Source organism: Lethenteron reissneri, chromosome 62 (genome assembly GCF_015708825.2).
Source record: "Lethenteron reissneri isolate LAM-NWPU_2019-01 chromosome 62, ASM1570882v1, whole genome shotgun sequence".
Taxonomy (NCBI): domain Eukaryota; kingdom Metazoa; phylum Chordata; class Hyperoartia; order Petromyzontiformes; family Petromyzontidae; genus Lethenteron; species Lethenteron reissneri.
Genome location: NC_083840.1, coordinates 5,126,054 through 5,144,416, shown reverse-complemented (window position 1 = coordinate 5,144,416; position 18,363 = coordinate 5,126,054). Strand labels below are relative to the sequence as shown.

The 18,363-nt window shown below is 48.5% G+C and overlaps 1 protein-coding gene across 2 annotated transcripts in view; it reads left to right on the top strand.

The window, feature by feature from the left end:
* The first annotated feature begins 5,118 nt into the window (after positions 1-5,118).
* LOC133358490 (nectin-3-like) overlaps positions 5,119-18,363 on the top strand; it is a 38,114-nt gene continuing 24,869 nt past the window's right edge. The window contains exons 1-5 of one of the 2 annotated variants that reach the window (XM_061576828.1): positions 5,119-5,276; positions 8,041-8,394; positions 9,693-9,992; positions 10,916-11,033; positions 12,854-13,008. In XM_061576828.1, coding sequence (XP_061432812.1) covers positions 5,243-5,276; positions 8,041-8,394; positions 9,693-9,992; positions 10,916-11,033; positions 12,854-13,008 — 961 coding nt within the window. In that variant the 5' untranslated portion in view covers positions 5,119-5,242. Of the gene's footprint in view, positions 5,277-8,040; positions 8,395-9,692; positions 9,993-10,915; positions 11,034-12,853; positions 13,084-18,363 lie in introns of both variants that reach the window. The other variant, XM_061576827.1, reaches the window with a different exon arrangement.

Sequence of the window (18,363 nt, the reverse complement as noted above, 5' to 3'; positions counted from 1 at the left end):
GCTTTCGTACCGTACCACTCATCGTGCTACTCATGGACATGCTAATTTCTCTAACCCCTCTCTCTCTCCCCGCCCCCGCCCCCCTTTCTCTATTTAAGGCATCGACACAGAGGCGTAGTTTCTCTTTGTGCCTATGTTTGCTCTCTCTCTATGTATCTCTGTGATATCTGTCTGCTTATATGTCTGTCTATGTTTCTGGTTCTGTGTTTAATCTCTCTCTCAAATTTAGCATTCTTAGGAAGAACGTAATCAACCAGATAGGGTGTTGACTGTTATGTTATCCGACTCTCTGTTGTATTACATTACATTTCTAAGTATACTAGATTTGTGTTTCTATTTAATTTGTACCTGATGATGATTGCTTGTGTTGCAATCGAAACGTCGTATGCTAGTATTTAATTTAATTTATTATTTTATCTTTATACGTGACTTTACCGAAAGAACCAAAGAATAATTCCTGCAGTCACGAAAGCTCCAAATTAAGCTTAAATGCATTATGGTTGTCCCATCATATTTACCGGGCACTAGTCTATTTTGCCGAGCTAATTGCATCCCCAGCGTTTGGCATTGCTGCTGCATTGGGGTTGTTGGCTTTACTGGCACTGTTTCTGCTTTATTGCAGCCCCCTCGTGCATCCCTAGCTCTCTCAGCCTCCCACTTCCAGCCCCGCCCACTTCCCCCCATCCTAACTTCACGTCTCCCTCTCCTAGCGTCCACGCAACGCTCCCCCTACCCCCCTCCCTTTCCCCTCCCCCCTCTCTTACCTATATAACCTCTTCCCACGGTATCTCTCTCCCACTTCAGCAAAATGCTCTTGCTATGGTTTTCCCACCTGATGATTGCTTGTGTTGCGATCGAAACGTCGTGATTTAATTTATTTTATTTTATACATACGCTTTACTCCTACATTAGCAATGGCTGCCCAGCTCATGCTGTTTATGCCCCACGGCTTTCCTTGCTGCTGCCTCGCAACTCTCGTCCCCCCGCCCACTCACTTTGGAAGCCCTTATAAGCAGTTGCATTTGGAGACTTGCTCCCTTTTTTCTCTCCGTCTGATGAAGACCGCTTGTGTTGAGATCGAAACGTCGTGGGTTTTTGCTTTTATTTTTTAATTTAATTTTAATTTACTTTAATTTTCTACCTATGTGACTTTACCGAAAGAACCAAGAATATGGAGTCTGTTCAATCAATACGGGCAGCTTTTGTATTGCTATTTGCTAAAGAAACCGGTAGAGGGAGCTCTGATACTATGAGCGTGAGGTTGAAAGCAGCTGAGGTGTGTGCACTTCAGTCGTTAGCACGTTCGGGGTCATACAACGCCAGCAGTACCGTGTCCCATCAATACCTCACCAACTCTTCTGCACAGCATCAGTCTCTGGACGTAGCCTATTCAATGTTTTCTACAACACAGGTATTAATGTGCGTTTCGACATGCATTAAGCGTTCAGCTTGTAAATTGAGAGAAGCTGTGATTTATCTATGGGACCTTTTGTCCAGTATCAAAAATGTTGAAAAATAAGAATAGGTTTAGCCCTTTCTACCTACGTGAAGTCACGTAGGTAGAAAAAATAAAATAAAAAATAATATATCACGACGTTTCGATCACAACACAAGCGGTCGTCCTCAGGCGAAAGAACCAAAGAGTATGGATTCCTGCAGTCACGAAAGCTTCAAATCAAGGTGTTAAGATGTTAAAACACTAAATATAAATTTTGCAAGGAATCAAATCTGCATTAATCACCCGAGCTATAAGTGTTCTGATATTTACATTGCCTTAGTACTGTTTGCCTTTTGGCGTTCTCAAGTCGACTAACACTGGTGGTGAGACAATGCCATCAAGAAGGCTGTCTGGTGTAGGCCAATCAGTTTCAAGGACAATGCGTATGTTATTACAGCGTGTTTGTTTGCATGTTTTGCCACAAGTACGTGTGGTTAATGCAAACTTGATGCCTCGCAAAAGGTATCTATTTGGTGTTTGAACATCTTAACACCTATTTTATTGCAACAAAGAGTTAAACCTATTCTTAAGCTGTTTTCTTAGCTACAATCTGCCACTGCCTGAGTGGCAGTACTAGAGAACCGAACTCCACCTAATCTGTAGTCTAATTTGAACTGCTATTAATGAAGGCATTGCAGGTGATAGAGGCTGCGGGTTGTCCTTCTTGAGGGACCCATGTGGCCACATTCACCTGCCCCATGATCCATAATGTTTTTTGTTGGGTTAGATAGCATAAATATTAATGTCGTTAAACCTACCACCACCTACAGCATAAGTAAAGTTTGGCATGGAAACAAAACGTGCCAATTAGTTATTTCGGCACACCGGTGTGTTGGAGAGTAAACCCACAACATTTACAGTTCGAGTACGACGTTTCGGAGGCAATTGCAACCAGCCTCATCAGGTGACAGCTAGAATTGTGGGTAAATCCTTCTGTTTCACTCTTAAATGGAGGGGTAAATGTGATGTCATAACTTGTGAGCCAACCAGGTGCTAAGACCAGAGGGGTGGGGGGGGTTAATGTATTCATATAATTTACAAAGAATATATATTATTGGTTGGGTTATTCACAGTTATAAACATACATAATGTATGAGAACAGGTTTTCCCCTTTTTTTCTGGCAACAAAACAGGTGTTAAGATGGTAAAACACCAAACTGAAACATTTTACAAGGAATCATGTCTGCATTAACCACAATAATTGTGGTCAGAATGCAAACAAAAAAATACTCTGATAATATATGCATTGTCTTTGAAACTGATTGGTCCACACCAACTTAACACCTGTTTTGTTGCCAGATAAAAGGGGAAAAAACTTCTTCTCATATGTTGGTACTGGTGAAGTACCGGTGAGGACGCTTGACACCGAGGTTGAGGCACACGTATATTTATTTCACAATACGACAGTGGGCATATAACACTCGAGGGGGTATCGGCCCCCTCACCCGTATAACTCGGGATACACCCCTAGCTAACTCTGTCCTAGCCCCGAGTCCTCCACTAATGGGCTAGGGGAGGCTATCTGGCCCGACACTGGTAAGTCGGGCCCGGTACCCGGAGTTCCAGACCAGCTCTTACAAGAGCACCGGCTCTGGCTTTCGGGACCACGCCGCTGGCTCAGTCCTGTCCGGCCCTGAAAAGGACATCGAACTAGGGGAGTCCAGGGCTCTATCTAAGACGTCTTCAGTCTTCTTCCTTTAGCTTAAAACATAACTCCCGAGCCCTTTGAAACATCCCCTTTTATACCCAACCCCTCCCTGAGGGGTGGGGCCCCGGGGGATCATAACGTTCGAACCAGCCCCCCCCAGGGTGTCTGGCTCGGACGTCGTAGAGGGCACCTCCTCGTGCACTTACGTAGCCCCGCCCACTGTTTGTTTTCCATAGGCTGCCATGCATAACGGGCCCTCTCTTTAACACCCCTACACTGGCAAAGGAGGTCCTGTGATGCCGCCGCCACGAAGCCGTTCAGCAGGCGCCCCATCTACGACCTCGCCACCACCAAGCGACGGAGCCGACCCCGCGTCCCCCTCACCTCACCTGAACACACCCGCACGCATTCCCCCCCCCCCACCCCCCATAGAGCTCCGAGGGGAGGTCACCTGACTGACCGGTTTTTATCCGAGAAACCCTTATCGGGATTAACTTTCACGGTTTCCAGCGACCAGGGAATTGGACGACCTCCCCCGACGCTACGTTGCACCGCGGCGCTGCGACCGGCCTTAAGATGGTATGGTCGCGGCGAAGGGCATTCGGCCACCGTGGTTAAAACACATCCCCCCACACACACCCCCACGGGTCGACGAGACAGGCAGAGGAGGGACGGGGCGGCATAGTTTAGCAGGCCGTGGGGATGGACGCCGCTGCATGATGCGCAAGAGCACGGCGCCATGCATGAGAAAGGGATTAATTAGAATTAACGCCGCACTTGCGTAACGCCGCACTTGCGGCACATCCGATTAGAATATCAAAGGCACCTGGTACGTGGGAAGGGGGGAGGGCCTGAGTCCGGGAATTAGGATAAAAGGGAGCGTAGCAAGGTAGGGAGATCTCTCTCCACTTCGCTTCAAGAGGCCCGCGTTCAAGTCAGCTCCCAGCTCTGCCCTCCGGACGTCCGCGTGACGTGTCCAGACGAGCATTGAGGAAAAGCCACAGGACGCCGAATACTTCGAACCGTGAGTAGCAAGGTGAAAGGGTATCGTAAGCCGATAAATAGGGAATAGGTCCACGGGTAGTAGGATAGGCCAGCCTCGTCGATACGTACTGATTTAACAACAAAGTCCCAGGTAGCAAACAATAAATCCTTAATAGCTGACCGTGTCTCCGTGTGATCTCGCTGAGAAGTGGGAACGCGTGTGGTGCTGCGTACACAGTGGTTCGCCACAAAGGAGCGCTGCGCGGAGCTGTGCATGTGGGTGCGCGTGTGTTCACTACGTGTATGATACAGGTGCGCAATCATAACGCGAGTATTCAGTGGTGAGTGAGTGCCGCGGGGAGCTGTGTGCGTGAGTGCGCGTACGTTCGCTACGTGTCGGATACGGGTGCGCATTGGTAACGTGGTTATTCAACGTGGAGGCGAGTTCCGCACAGGGCTATAGACGGGCACACGCTCGCAGCGTGCGAGAGCTGTACGTAGCGGTGTAAAGAAGGGGGAGTATGGCGTTTGATTGATGATGCTGTGCGCACGTATGCTTGCAGCGTGGGAGCGCTGCGTGAGGCCGTATGGGTAGGGGCGTCGCGTTCGAAGGCCGGCGAAACCCTAGCGGGTATTAGGGTGGTGGGGTAACGTAAACGGAATAGGGGATGCAGGCGGGGGGGACCCCGGGGGCCAACGGCCCCCACAGAGGGACTTCGGGGACCAGCGGCCCCAACAGTCCCATGACATTCAACCTAATTGGAGATTGTAAAAAAACAAGACAAAAGACAGATGAATCTCGAATACAAATCACAACCCTGGTGGTGACAATACATCGAATCGCTTAGTGTGCTGAACCTTTCCGCCCGTATTTTTATGACCAACCCCACTAGGCCAGCGCATCTCTTGAGCGATGTTTTCCGTGTCTCCCTGGTTAATGAGTGACCAGTGTTTATCGATTAAGGAGGCGCGTGGTTAATCACACAGTCCCAAGTCCACGGCGCTGCCATGAGTCCGAGTGAGCTCGGGTCGTGCGCGTCGTGAAAACCAGTCGACCTCCAGGCAGGCCGGATGAGTGGAAATTAAAGAACTTGGTGCTGCCCGTGTGAAATATGAAAGGACCGTTTCGGCTATTGGTGCTTTACGGTAAGCCTGCTTTGATAAACTCACTACTCCATAGGATTTTCATTTCGCGTGGCTCTACAGTTTTGGCCCTCCAACAGATATCGTTAATTGTTTAAGTGAACTTATTGTACTGAAGTGATGGAGCTTTTGTCAATGCAGCTCCCGAACTTTGAAACGGTTTGCTTTTGCTAGTAAGACAATCATAGTCGTGAAATATATTTGTATATATTTAAGTCTATCTTGAAATCTTACCTCTTTCAAATAGCCTCTTCTTTCCTGCCTAGTCCTGGCCATTTACCCTGCACGTTCTGTTTATTTCCTGCTTTCCATACACGGTGGCGGCGCATTGGGATTTATGGATTAAATGCGCCACTTTACAAATGTATATGATTATTACGTAGCTGTTCTAAAATAGATCCCTAACCCAAATTTGCAACCTTCTTTACCGAGTTTTTATTTTAAAACTAAATTCTGTTGTTCACATCTCATCGGGAATTGTAGTGTCTATGTTATAAAGTGTGTACCTGGTTAATCTATTGAAGTTGGATTGTTACATCTCTGGACTGCGACAAATGGTGGTGGCTTGGGGAGGCTTTCGTCCAGAAGTGGATTTATCATAGCTTATTACGTTAAGATTTAAATGAGTGACAATTACTGACTATGATTGAGCTTTATATTCAAAGTACAGTCCGTTCTCCTATAACCTGTGTTGTTTTTCATTACGCGAATTAGATATAACGCGATTAATGTCTTCGGGAACATTTTTTTTCATATAACACAGATGCGAATTGGATATCATGCGATTAAGTGAATGGAACTACGTCGCATGAGTAGGAATAAGCGGTCATACGGCTGCCTCGGCGTAGCATCACACAATGTGGGATGCTACTGGATGCTTCTAGATGCTACCCACGGGCCTCAGTCTTTGTTCAGCCTGTGTACGTATCTCACGTATTATCACGGACTGTGCGTTACCCCCTATTTTATATATTCGAGCGCGATTTTACCATAACGCCGTGTTCTTCAGGAAGGCAACTACTACCGCGTTATAGGAGAACACGACTATACTTAGATAACACAGAGATCACCCTGGGTGCTAACTCCAACCTCCTCCCCCCCCGTAGATTACGAGGTGGATAGTCGCTGTGTGTAACGGATCTTGGTTTATGACCCAGCTGTACATATTCTTAAGTGTCGTCCACTCGTAATGTGCGGTGGGGCCCATCTCCTGGTTCTCTCTTTACTGTTGCATGAAGCCAAAACTCCCATTAAGTAGCATTGACCAAAGCACTGGAGGGGGCGAGGGTTGGTGGATCGCAGAAATGTTGTGATGTGAAACTCCCTACCCATGGGTGTCGAGCCGACATACTCTGGCTCACTAGAAACTAAATTAAACTCTGAAACTAATTTAATTGAACTGTACCAGGGCACACTGAGCTATTTTCCAGAAGCGACCTATATGTTGAACTTCTTGTATTTAATGGTAAACTTCTTTCGCACTGTACGTAGCCAACCGTGCTCATTGGAGGTGCGGCGGAAGGACAACTAAACACAAACAGCAGTTGTAAAAAAAATATTTTTCTATTTCGATGTAAAAGTGCATAGCTCCAGTGATTTCCTAATTTTGGAAGAGCGTTTCAGATGGCCACAGAAGTGCATCTGAAATCACATGATGCGATATCCTTACTGGGAAAATGGACAACATTACCATGTGTGTAGGAGTTCACATACAACCTGTCTCTCGATCCACTGCTGGACGAGGCTGTTCCTACGCCATGCGGGTCGTGATGGTTATTTTACCATACTTCACCACGCTGGTCAGTACGGGTTGGTGAAGGTGGGGGGAGTACAGGATAACAATGGATTTGCTGCACTGCCCTCTGCTAACCACTGCCTACAACAGATTGTTATGCATGGTAAACTATAAACTTTTTTTTATTTTACCAGGTAAGGCCCACTGAGCTATGTAGCCCTTTTTTAAAGGTGACCTGGCCACAAATGATAGCTCAATTAAATGGCTTATCAAGTAGAAATGTATTGCAGGCAAATACTCTAAACGCATGTTGATTCGAAATGTAAATGGAAATACTGGAGGACCCAGAGGTAAAATCCATGCGACCACGGGGGGAGAGAGAGAGAACATGCAAACTCCAAATATACAGCAGGCTTCAGGGTCGGGATCAAACCCACGATCTCCTGTATACCAGGCGAGGTAGTTAACATCTTGCTACCGCGACGTCCACGATGGCGAGATGGTGATAACCCATCCAGGCTCTAACCCACTTATCCAGGCTCTAACCAGCTTGGCTTTCATGATCTTATGGAGTCAGGAGCATGCCTTGTTATATGCTCATAGGGGTATAGAAGCTCATTATAGCGTTCTAGTCATACTAACAATGATATATCATAGTGTAACTTAAAAAAATACAATGTAGTATGAAGGAAAGTTGAATTCAGGTATAAGTGTGGTCATGTATGTGAAGCAAAGATGAGCAGATATTACAAATTGCCAGGATTACAAAGTAGAATCGTAATTTGTTTTACCCACATACCACTCTTAAACCTAAAATATATACGATGGTTTTACTATACGGGCATTGCATGATATGCAATTAAAACATTTCAACCAAACATAGCAAAGATGTAAAAAGTTACTTATTGTGGGTCTGAAGACAACAGTATGATGGACCGGTCTCTAATGGGTTTCTAGATAACAATTACAGACTGATGTGTACTTCACAACCCTTTAAACGTAGACTGCGCTCTCTCTGTTCTATCCCTGCAGGTTTGGTGACCTTGGGAACCTCCCAAGTGGATGTGGATCAGTTTGTCAATGTGAACCGTGGGCAAGAGGTCACCCTGAGATGCGTCTACACGGGGACACACACACCTGGGAGTATAACCTGGCGGAAAGTAAACGGAGACGCCTCAGTGAGAATCGCCGTTGCCCTTTCCAGCGGTTACAGAATTGACAATAGCACCTTCTACGGGCGACTCAACTTCACAAACTACACCTCTGAACTGTGGAACGGATCCATCCGCATTGAAGACCTCCGTCTCGGGGACGAGGGAGACTTCTCCTGCATCTTTGCCACTCTTGATGACGACGTTCAAGCAACAATCAACCTCACTGTGAACGGTGAGGCAGTTTTTTTAATGCGACTAAACATGAACCCGGTACAATGCGCTGATGAATATTAGAGGGTGGGGGGAATATTAGAGGGTGGGGGAAATATCCGCGAGAATTTCAATTCAGCGCAACGAGACTGTACGTAGGGGGGAGGGGTGTTGGGCCGGCAGCCCCAGCCAAGTGGGGACCCCACGTAGGGGGGCGGGATAACTAACATACTAAGGGTAGACCAGGGACAAAGGGGAGGGGGGTTTTTCAACCATAATCCACAATGTAGCAGTTCCAAAAAAATTAACAATGACTCCGTTTACTACAAGCGTATTTGTATCTCCCAGGAGGAAAAGCTCCGTGACAAGTTCCCTTTTTATTACAACGCTATTCTAAACAAACCCTTTATAAAGTCCCAGTCTCACTCAGCTGACACGAGCATGACGGTGGTACTGGTGGTAGGACCTAAGCCCTAAGGGATGTGGGCTATCGCCCTTCCACCACTCGACCCCGAGAAACCAGTACAGGGCAGTCCTCGCATAACGCGTGGTGTTCACACGACGCATTGCCGCCATAAAACGCCTTACCATTGGGGAACACTTTTCGCACAGCGCGAAATGCTACATTGGGAAGTTTGCAGATCCGCCTCTACGTGATACCCGAAAACACCAGTGAACATATTTCTCTGCTGTGGAACCAGTCTCTCCATAAGGTGACCAATGTTGACCTCAGAAAAAGTGGTACCTATACACCAAGCCCACCTTGATACACCTGCACACGATCTGATATTAACGGCTCCATCTCCACGGTGGAGGGTCTCTTGGACACATTCTCTCCTTTGGCTACCACTCCGTTAGTCTCGAATTGTGGTGTCACGAGATCGTTAACTCTACCCCGTTCTGAGACGTCTGCAGGTTGCAGGGTGGTGTCCCGTTCACCTCTGAATCTCGGAAAGTGCAAGCGGTTCAGTGTTCATTTTACTTACAGATGTGTAGCACTGTTATTTTTAAACACACTGTACTCATTGCAGAGAACCGTTGTGACACAAGCATACTCTGATAGCTGGCGCCAAACTGTGCTACACGTCCTCTTGCATTTTAGTTTTTCAGTTCTAATGACTACACGTATGCACATTATTGGAATGGAATCATTCAGTGGGGGAAGGGTTAAGCGTGTCCCTTCTTTTTACAGAACGGCCCACGGAAGCGAATAATTTTGAGCTACCTCTGAGATCTCTTTTAGTAACCTCTGCTCCAAACAGTAGAGGCCAGCACTTAACCGTCTGTGTCTCTCTTTGTCTCTGTTTCTCTGTGCCCCAGTTCCCCCAAAAGCCTCCCTAGAGTTGAACCCGAACAATTTGGTAGACGGCATGGGGCTGGTAACCGTGGTGACGTGCGTCGCTCAGGAAGGAAAACCCGCAGCCTCCATTACCTGGAGTGGCCTCCATCAGGGCAGCTCCAATGAGACCACAGAGGTGGCGCCGAACGGCACGGTGATGGTGAGGAGCCGCTACTGGCTGGAGCCCACGTACGAGAGCCACGGGAGGATACTCACCTGCAGGGTGGAGCACCGGGCCCTCGATTCTCCAGTGGAGTACTCTACGACCCTCAACATCCACTGTGAGTTGTGGGCATGATAAATAAACAATAAGTCAGAAAGTTCAGTTGTCGAGATGTTTAAATGAGCTTAGATTGGTGGTCATCTCTATTGTCAGCCCTGAGTCCATTGTAGACATTTCACATTGATAATTGGTTGTTTACCCTTCTATCTGGCAACAAAACTGACACCTTTTTACAAGGAGTCATGTTTGCATAGACCGCAATACCTGCAGTCATAATACAAACAAAAGACATAACTCTGATAATGTGCACTGTCCTTGAAGTTGATTGGTCCACACCCGAGACAGCTTTTCTTAGAGCCTAGTCTCACATGGGTTGGACCAGATGACGCCAAAAGCGTCATCTGGTCCAACCTATACGAAGTTTGCAGTCGATACGACATTGGGAATACGGTTGAAATTGAGTTACAAGATTTTAGGATACGACAACACACGAGTACGTTAAATAAAAGCGTGTAAAATGTAAAAAAATATGTTTTGGATTTTTTTTATGATAGAATATAGTGTTGTCATCAGTATGACATAGCTATTTCAAGTTTGCAGTCGATAGCACATTGGGAAGTGGGTAAAAATGTAGTTACAAGATTTTTTTTGAGGATACAACAGACGGAGTGAGTTAAATAAAAGCGTGTAATAATAAAATAAAAAAGGCACGGATACATTGGGTAATGACGTAACGCCCTAGAGCAGTGGATAACGCCGTGGTTAACATGAATTTGTCACGAGACTCCTGTTATTCGCAAATTTGTGGAACCTACAGTTGCCACGGATAAGAAGAGTTCTTCAGAATACGAGTTATCTTTTTTTCGTCCAAAATAGCCCTCAATTGATGTTTCGCCACTATTACAATTAAAATTTGCTCAAATGCGACCAGAGAAATGTGTATGGACTTGCTCACGCACGCACATGTTCCTCCATTCGCAGACAAACCGAGAGTGAGCATCGCTGGCTACGATGGCAATTGGTACGTGGATAAGGAAGGAGCCTCGTTGACTTGTGAAGCAGACGGGAACCCTAACAGCACGCACTACCTGTGGGACAGGTAAGGGACCGCAATAAACTGTCATTAAGGCCACCTCTTGTTTATGTGGGGAGTTGTTCTTGAAAAATGGCACGTGACTCAAAATCACGAAAGTTAAACGTAACTTTTCCATAATAAATAAAGGAAATGGTTGAGGTGAGGAAGAGCATGCCATCGAACCTCATTCTCATGTCTACATATTAATTTGGTGACGGTACATATATTTACAATACCACCATACATGTATTAAATACATGTATAGTAAATAAGGTAAAACAAACATATTTTAACACGTTAGTGAGATGCTCGAGTGTGACGGCATAACTGGCGCTGGTGGAGGGGAGGAGTGGAGAGAGTTGGTGGGGTTACTGGAGAGAAATAGGGTCGTCTTCATCGGGTAACGATGGTGATGGAGATAATGGCGGGTTCAATTGTGTGCACAAGACAAAGTCCACGTGGACAAGATCGTACAAATTGCGCGTGAGAAGGCGATGCTGATGCTACTGCCCGCGCCTGTAGTTGTTGTCGTACCGCTGCACCTCAGGCAGCATTGCTACTGAACTTTGCTGCCTAACGATTAGCTCGCAGCGTGTTCCGTACACCATAGCCAACGCGGTAGAGCACATCATTTCAATGACAGTGCGCGCAAAACTAAAATAAGTGTAAATTAATCAAACATGGTATTTTACAATCGCGTTATATAAACGCGTGTAAACGCAAGGCAACTGTAGCTGCCATTGTTACAGCTCTTTCTCAAATGACGACTAGATGTAGGTCCCCCTCCCCCATTCCGTGGCTTTTATTACTGACTATAATCACCCTGAAATGTCTGTCCGACTCGCGCCTGACGTCACTCCACCTGAGGCCCACCCCCCTTATTAATATTCATGAGTGGGTGGATTTTTATAAGGCAGAGGAAGGTCGAGCTGAATTAAATAATGTATTACGCAAAGTCGCTTCAAATATGACGTTTCGTTACAGAAAATGACGGTAAAAAATAAATATACGCAGCAGTGCTAAATCCGTACGTGACGTCACTGCAAAAGAGGCCCCCCCCCCTTCATTAATATTTATTCCCGCGTGGAAATTTACACTAATGCACAAGGTCGCACACTCCACATGCCGCACCCCCTCCCCTCATTAATGAGCGGGTGACGTGACTCCACATGCCGCACCCCTCCACAATAACCATGAGCGGGTGACGTCACTCCACATGCCGCACCCCTCCACAATAACCATGAGCGGGTGACGTCACTCCACATGCCGCACCCCTCCACAATAACCATGAGCGGGTGACGTCACTCCACATGCCGCACCCCTCCACAATAACCATGAGCGGGTGACGTCACTCCACATGCCGCACCCCTCCACAATAACCATGAGCGGGTGACGTCACTCCACATGCCGCACCCCTCCACAATAACCATGAGGGGGTGACGTCACTCCACATGCCGCACCCTTCCCCAATAACCATTAGCGGGTGACGTCACTCCACATGGGGCAACCCCCCCCCCCCCCCCTCATTAATAATCATGAGCTGAATAATTTTTCTATTTAATATTTCAGATTTACTGCAATATACACCCGTCCTTGGATGGCAAAAAAGCTAGTGCAACATGTTTTTCCATACTTCTTTATTGAAAACGAATTTCTTTAGAACTGCTTGTGTTTATTTTGTTCTCCTTTCCCCGCACCTCAGATTACCACGGTTCGCGACATACGTTCCAAAAGAAGTTCAACATACATACATCTAATTACATTTCTTCGCAGTTTCTGCAGCAGTGTAATCACATGATACTGACCGTGTGTCACACTCCGTGTTGTGGTGTGATTGCTCGTAGGAAAAACGGCTCCCTGCCCAACGGGACGGTTGTGAGCGGCAACTCCCTGTCCTTTAAGCGGCCACTAGTGGAGTCAGACTCTGGGTCGTTCTACTGCTGGGCCAATAACTCTGTGGGCTGGGGCGAGGCGGTGGTTATCATTACCATCCGGTCAGGTACAACCACCGCTGCTACAACCACCGCTACTACAACAACTACATCCACTACGCCCAACGCAGCCACAACACCAGGTATCAGCGCAGATACATCAGCAGCTGCTTTCCTTTGTTGACTTCCCACCGGGCCCCCACTGTGACAAAAGATGCGTTGATAACCAAAGACACGAATTGCTGCCCAAAAACTGATGTCACCGTTTTTAAAGCAGTAGCCCCATTTTTAAGACAGATGGGCAGAAAAAGCTCGCAACTGTGAAATGCAATTAGAGGAAGCTTTGTTTTTTATTTGTTGTGAAGTCTTTAAATCATGAGAACCAATCACAAGCATTACGGAAGGCCAAAAAAGCAAATATATTTAACTAAACAAACACACACCGAGCACTAGGTTGCATGTACAAAGGCTCTCAAAAAGCTTATTCGAGACAAAATGGCCACGTGCAGTTCTTTTGAACTTGTGGTTTCATACTCTTTGTTTTTTTTGGTAAAGTCACGTAGGTAAAAAATAAAATTAAAATAAATCACGACGTTTTGGAGGCAACACAAGCTCCGTCTTCAGGTGGCACCGTCACAGCAAAATTACTGTATCAAATGGAGAGAACTATAAGACACGAGACTATATACAGATTAAAGCCTCCTTAACTTAACCCTCCCCCACGGCCCATCCTGGCTCCTCCCCCCCCCCCCCTTAATCTGTATATAGTCTCGTGTCTTATAGTTCTCTCCACTTGATACAGTAATTTTGCTGTGACGGTGCCACCTGAAGCTGGTGTTGCCTCCGAAACGTCGTGATTTAATTTATTTTTATTTAATTTTTTACCCACGTGACTTTACCGAAAAAAACAAAGAGTATGGACCCTTGCAGTCACGAAAACTTCATATCTAGAATTGTGGTTTCGTATCATGCATTGAGAGCTTTTATAAATACAATGCACATTTTTGGGCTTTAAAAACTCAGAACATCTCTTAAATATAATTCATGATATTAAGCTTAACCTCAATGATAATCTTGTACGTTTTGATGTGACTTCTTTGTTCACCAGAGTTCCAGTCAACAAGTAAATTAAATTACTCGATACTCTGGAAACGAACACAGGTTTTGCCAAAGATATCCCACGACTAGCTGAACACCGTCTTACGAACACCTATTTGTTGTGGAAAGATGATTTCTATTAACAAAAGGAAGGAGCAGCAATGGGCTCTCCTTTGTCTCATGTGATTGCAAATTTATACGTGGAATTTTTTAAAGCAAAAGCAATAGCTTCAAGCACAATAAGATCCTCTGCTTGGTTTAGATATGTGGATGACACACTGGTGGTCTGGCCACACGACAAAGATATATTTAACGAATTTCTAAATCATCTTTACTTCCAAACCCGACCATCTAGTTCACAATGGAGTGTACGTTGACAGAAGTCTCCCATTTTTGGATATTCTGCTCGGCCACGGCTGAAATGGTCACGCAGCATTTACTAATATTAAAAAAATACAGTGATGCCTTTCTGAATGCAGAGTCACACCATCATCCCACACAGAAACCCTCTCTCATCAAGATGCTCATACATCAGGCTAAGAAATTGTCAGATGGTGATAGTCTGAAAAGCTAAATTAAACATGTTAAAACAGCGTTGCAATTGAACGGTTACAATGATACACAAATAAACAGGGCACTGAATGCCAAAACCAAATCAAATAACACGAGAGTTTGAAACTGACCAAGTAATTAAAACTATTAAAAGACCGTACATTGTTGTAGTAACAGATAAACTATCCAGACTTTCCATAATACAGTTTTTTTGGGTTAGATCGCCAAAATATATAAATGTGTCGTTAAAACCGCCAACAGTCAACACAGCCAATTAGCAAGGTTTGTCACGTAAACAGAACGTGCCAATTCGTTACTAGTGTAGAGGTGTAATTGTGCATGGCCACGGATGTTGAGGTGTAATTGTGCATGGCCACGGATGGCTAACAAACACAAGGGGCGGGGTTACGGCCGTACACAGGGGAGGTGCTCGCACCGACATCCGCACCTGCATCCCCCACGGGCCCCTCCCGGGGGCCGAGTCCTATAAAAGGTGGTGAGCCGGAGGGCTCGAGGTCGGAGCTCAGCTTTAACCAGAGAAGAAGGAAGACCTGCTAGAATAGGCCCCAGAGCTCCCCTGGCTCGCTGTCCTTATAAGGGCCGACCAGGGCAAGCCGGTGGCGTGGCCCCGAGAGCCCAGACTGACGAGCCGGTCTGGAGACTCAGGGTGCCGGGATCCCAGATTGACCAGGGCTGGGATAGATAGCCTCCCCTAGCTCCGTAGTGGAGGACTTGGGCATAGGTTAGCGGGGTTAGCTGTTGTGTATCCCTGTAGCCAAGTGACCCGTAATTACTGTGTGTGCACAAGTTGGTGTAATAAACAAGTGTGCCTCCGACCCTGTCGTCAAGCCTCCTACATACTTACTACATCTGGCGTCAGAAGTAAAACGTTCAACGATGGACACACGAGGGACGACACGTACCAGGGAGTCGGAGATAGAAGACGCCACGGCCGAATCACCACCAGAGATGGCCGGGGTCAGATCGGAGCAGCCAGGGCCGAGTACGCCCGCGCTGCTGCGACAGGAAGGGGGAGATGCGTCGGCCGAAGGACTCCGGCTGGCTCACTCCCGCCTGGCGGAGCTGCTCTACGCCGCGGCCGCCGCGTTGGAGGAGATCACGCGGCTGGGGGCTGGAGGGGCTGCGCGGGACGACGACAGCAGCCGACGCGGGGCAACGTTTCCCGCCACCCCGACGCGGCTCGCGGTTAAATTTCCCGCCACCACTACAGTGCGAGCAGAGGGCGGGGCCGGCCCGTGTCAGGTGACTGCTGAGCGCCAAGCACAAGCCGTGACATCATCAACACCGGCCAGCGCGTCAAAATCAGAGCGACCGGCGATGCCATGCTCGCAGCCCGCCCACACTGTATCATCTGCTGGGAGCAACGGAGAGCGATCTGCAGCCACGGACGTCGCCTTACAGCAGCATCTGCCGCCTCTCAAATAATTCGTGGGCGCGGACGGAGACTGGGGCGGCTTCAAGAGGCGGTTCATCGCTCATCAAGAGATGGCGAACTGGACGGACGCCGAGGCTCTACGCGCGCTGCCGGCGATGCTGGACAACGAAGCCCTGGCTACCCTCACCTCGGCGCCTAAGGAAAAGCGCGCCACGCTGCACCTGGCGCTGCAGCTGCTGTCAGCCGTCTATGGGCCGCCTTCGGACTGCAGGCAGCTGTTCCACGATCGGCATCGGGGCGCCAACGAATCGCCCCTGGCCTTCCGGACGGCTCTCCTGGCCCTGGCGAAGGCAGCTTTTCCACGGATGGACGAGGAGGGAGTGGATGCCATGGTGGCTGAGAAGCTGCTGCTACTCGCTGATGAGCTGGACGTCAACGTCTTGGCTCAAGACGACGCAGAGATGTCGTCCCTGCTGGTCGCGCGCCACATCCATGGGGGCTTGCGGTCCCTACGTCGCAAGGCGGCCAAGGGGGTGGCCGGCCATGCCATGGCGGCCACCGCCCTCCCATCGGAGGAGGTCTGCGGGGTGGAGCGGCGAGGGGAATGGAGATCGGCGGCACCACAGGCTCGGAATGGACCGAGCCGCCAGGAGCAGCCCAGGCCATCTGGGGCGCTCACACGCTGCTACAACTGTGGCCTGCAAGGCCACGTTGCGTCAGGATGCTGGGCTCCCCGTCAGCGCGGGGCGACACCTCGTCAGGACGCCACGCCGTCTCCACCCAAGCTCCAGCAGAGAAATACGGCGAGTCGTGGCACCTCACACGTTTGGCCCATGCACACATCCGACACACACTCACGCGCTCAACTAAACAGGGCTCGAAAATCGCCGCCCGTCGCGCGCGATTGTTCTGAAATGCGGCGAGCGCTCCAACCGGGTCAGTGGTCGGAGCTCGCCCATCGTGTCGTTGCTGCGTCGGCGGGATCATCGGTTGTGGTCGGTCATATTTATGGGGTAGAGGTGCGGATTTTAATTGACACGGGGGCATCGGCGACCATTATATCTGATTTGATTTATAACATCCTTCCCGTTCAAAGTCGTCCCTTGCTCCCTGTTGACGTGCCATGCTATGCTGCTAACGGGGGCTCGCTGGGCATTATTGGGCAAATCCGCGCCAAAATTTGCATTGGAGACATTAAATTATCCGGGCCTGTTTTGGTTTCCTCCTCACTCGCGGTTCCGTGCCTGTTGGGGACAGATTTCTTGGCCAAAATGCCCATCCGTATCCTGATTGACCAGGGGTGCATCGAGCTCCCATCGGGCCGACGTGTTACATTTTTGTCTTCCCCCACCACGGAGCGTCGGGCGTTTGCCACCGTGCAGGCGCTCGTGACAAAAACTGTGCGCGTACCCCCGGGGGCTCAGATGCTCGTCCCTCTTAGGTTGCGTCGGCCGTTTGCTGAAGGGGTTGCGGATCGGGGGGTCTTGTTGGGACCATCTCGAGCCGGGGTCAATGGACCCGATTTGCTAGCGGCTCAGACCATGGTGAGAAGGGATGGGGACCCCTTCATTGCAGTCCTTAATGTAGGATCGCGAACGGCCGTGGTTCCTCAAGGGACCGTGCTTGCACACGCAATGCCGGTACCCTATGAGGAACCACTCGTGGGTCAGGTAACCACCGATCCTCCGTCGCGACCGCATTCGGACTGTGATGACGGATGGCTGGATGCGCTTTGCGCGGGATCAGTGGACCTGTCCGACTCGCAGCGTGCGCAGCTGCGAGTTCTCCTGAATGAATTTGCTGACGTTTTTAGTCAACACAAATTTGATATTGGTTGTACTAAATTGCTGCGACACCATATTGACACGGGTGACAGCGCGCCAATCCGCCAAAATCCCTTTCGGTTGAGTCCCGCCGAAAAGGATCATGTCAAATCGGCTGTTGATGACATGCTAGCCGCCGATATCATTTCCCCTTCCAACAGCCCGTGGGGCGCGCCAATCGTTTTGGTGAAAAAACACGACGGCTCACTGCGGTTTTGTGTCGACTTTCGGCGCTTGAACAAAATTTCTGTGGCAGATGCGTACCCGCTTCCTCGAATGGATGAGTCGCTCGATGCCTTGGCGGGGGCGCGATTCTTTTCCACCCTCGATTTACTATCTGGATTCTGGCAGCTTCCTCTGGATGACGAATCAAAACCTAAGACTGCTTTTCGTACACCGCAAGGTCTCTTCCAATTTAACCGGTTGCCGATGGGTTTACATTCTGCGCCGGCAACTTTTCAGCGGTTAATGGAACTGGTCTTGGCAGGCTTGCAATGGGATTCGTGTTTAATTTACTTGGACGATGTCATCGTCTTTAGCAAATCCTTCGAGGA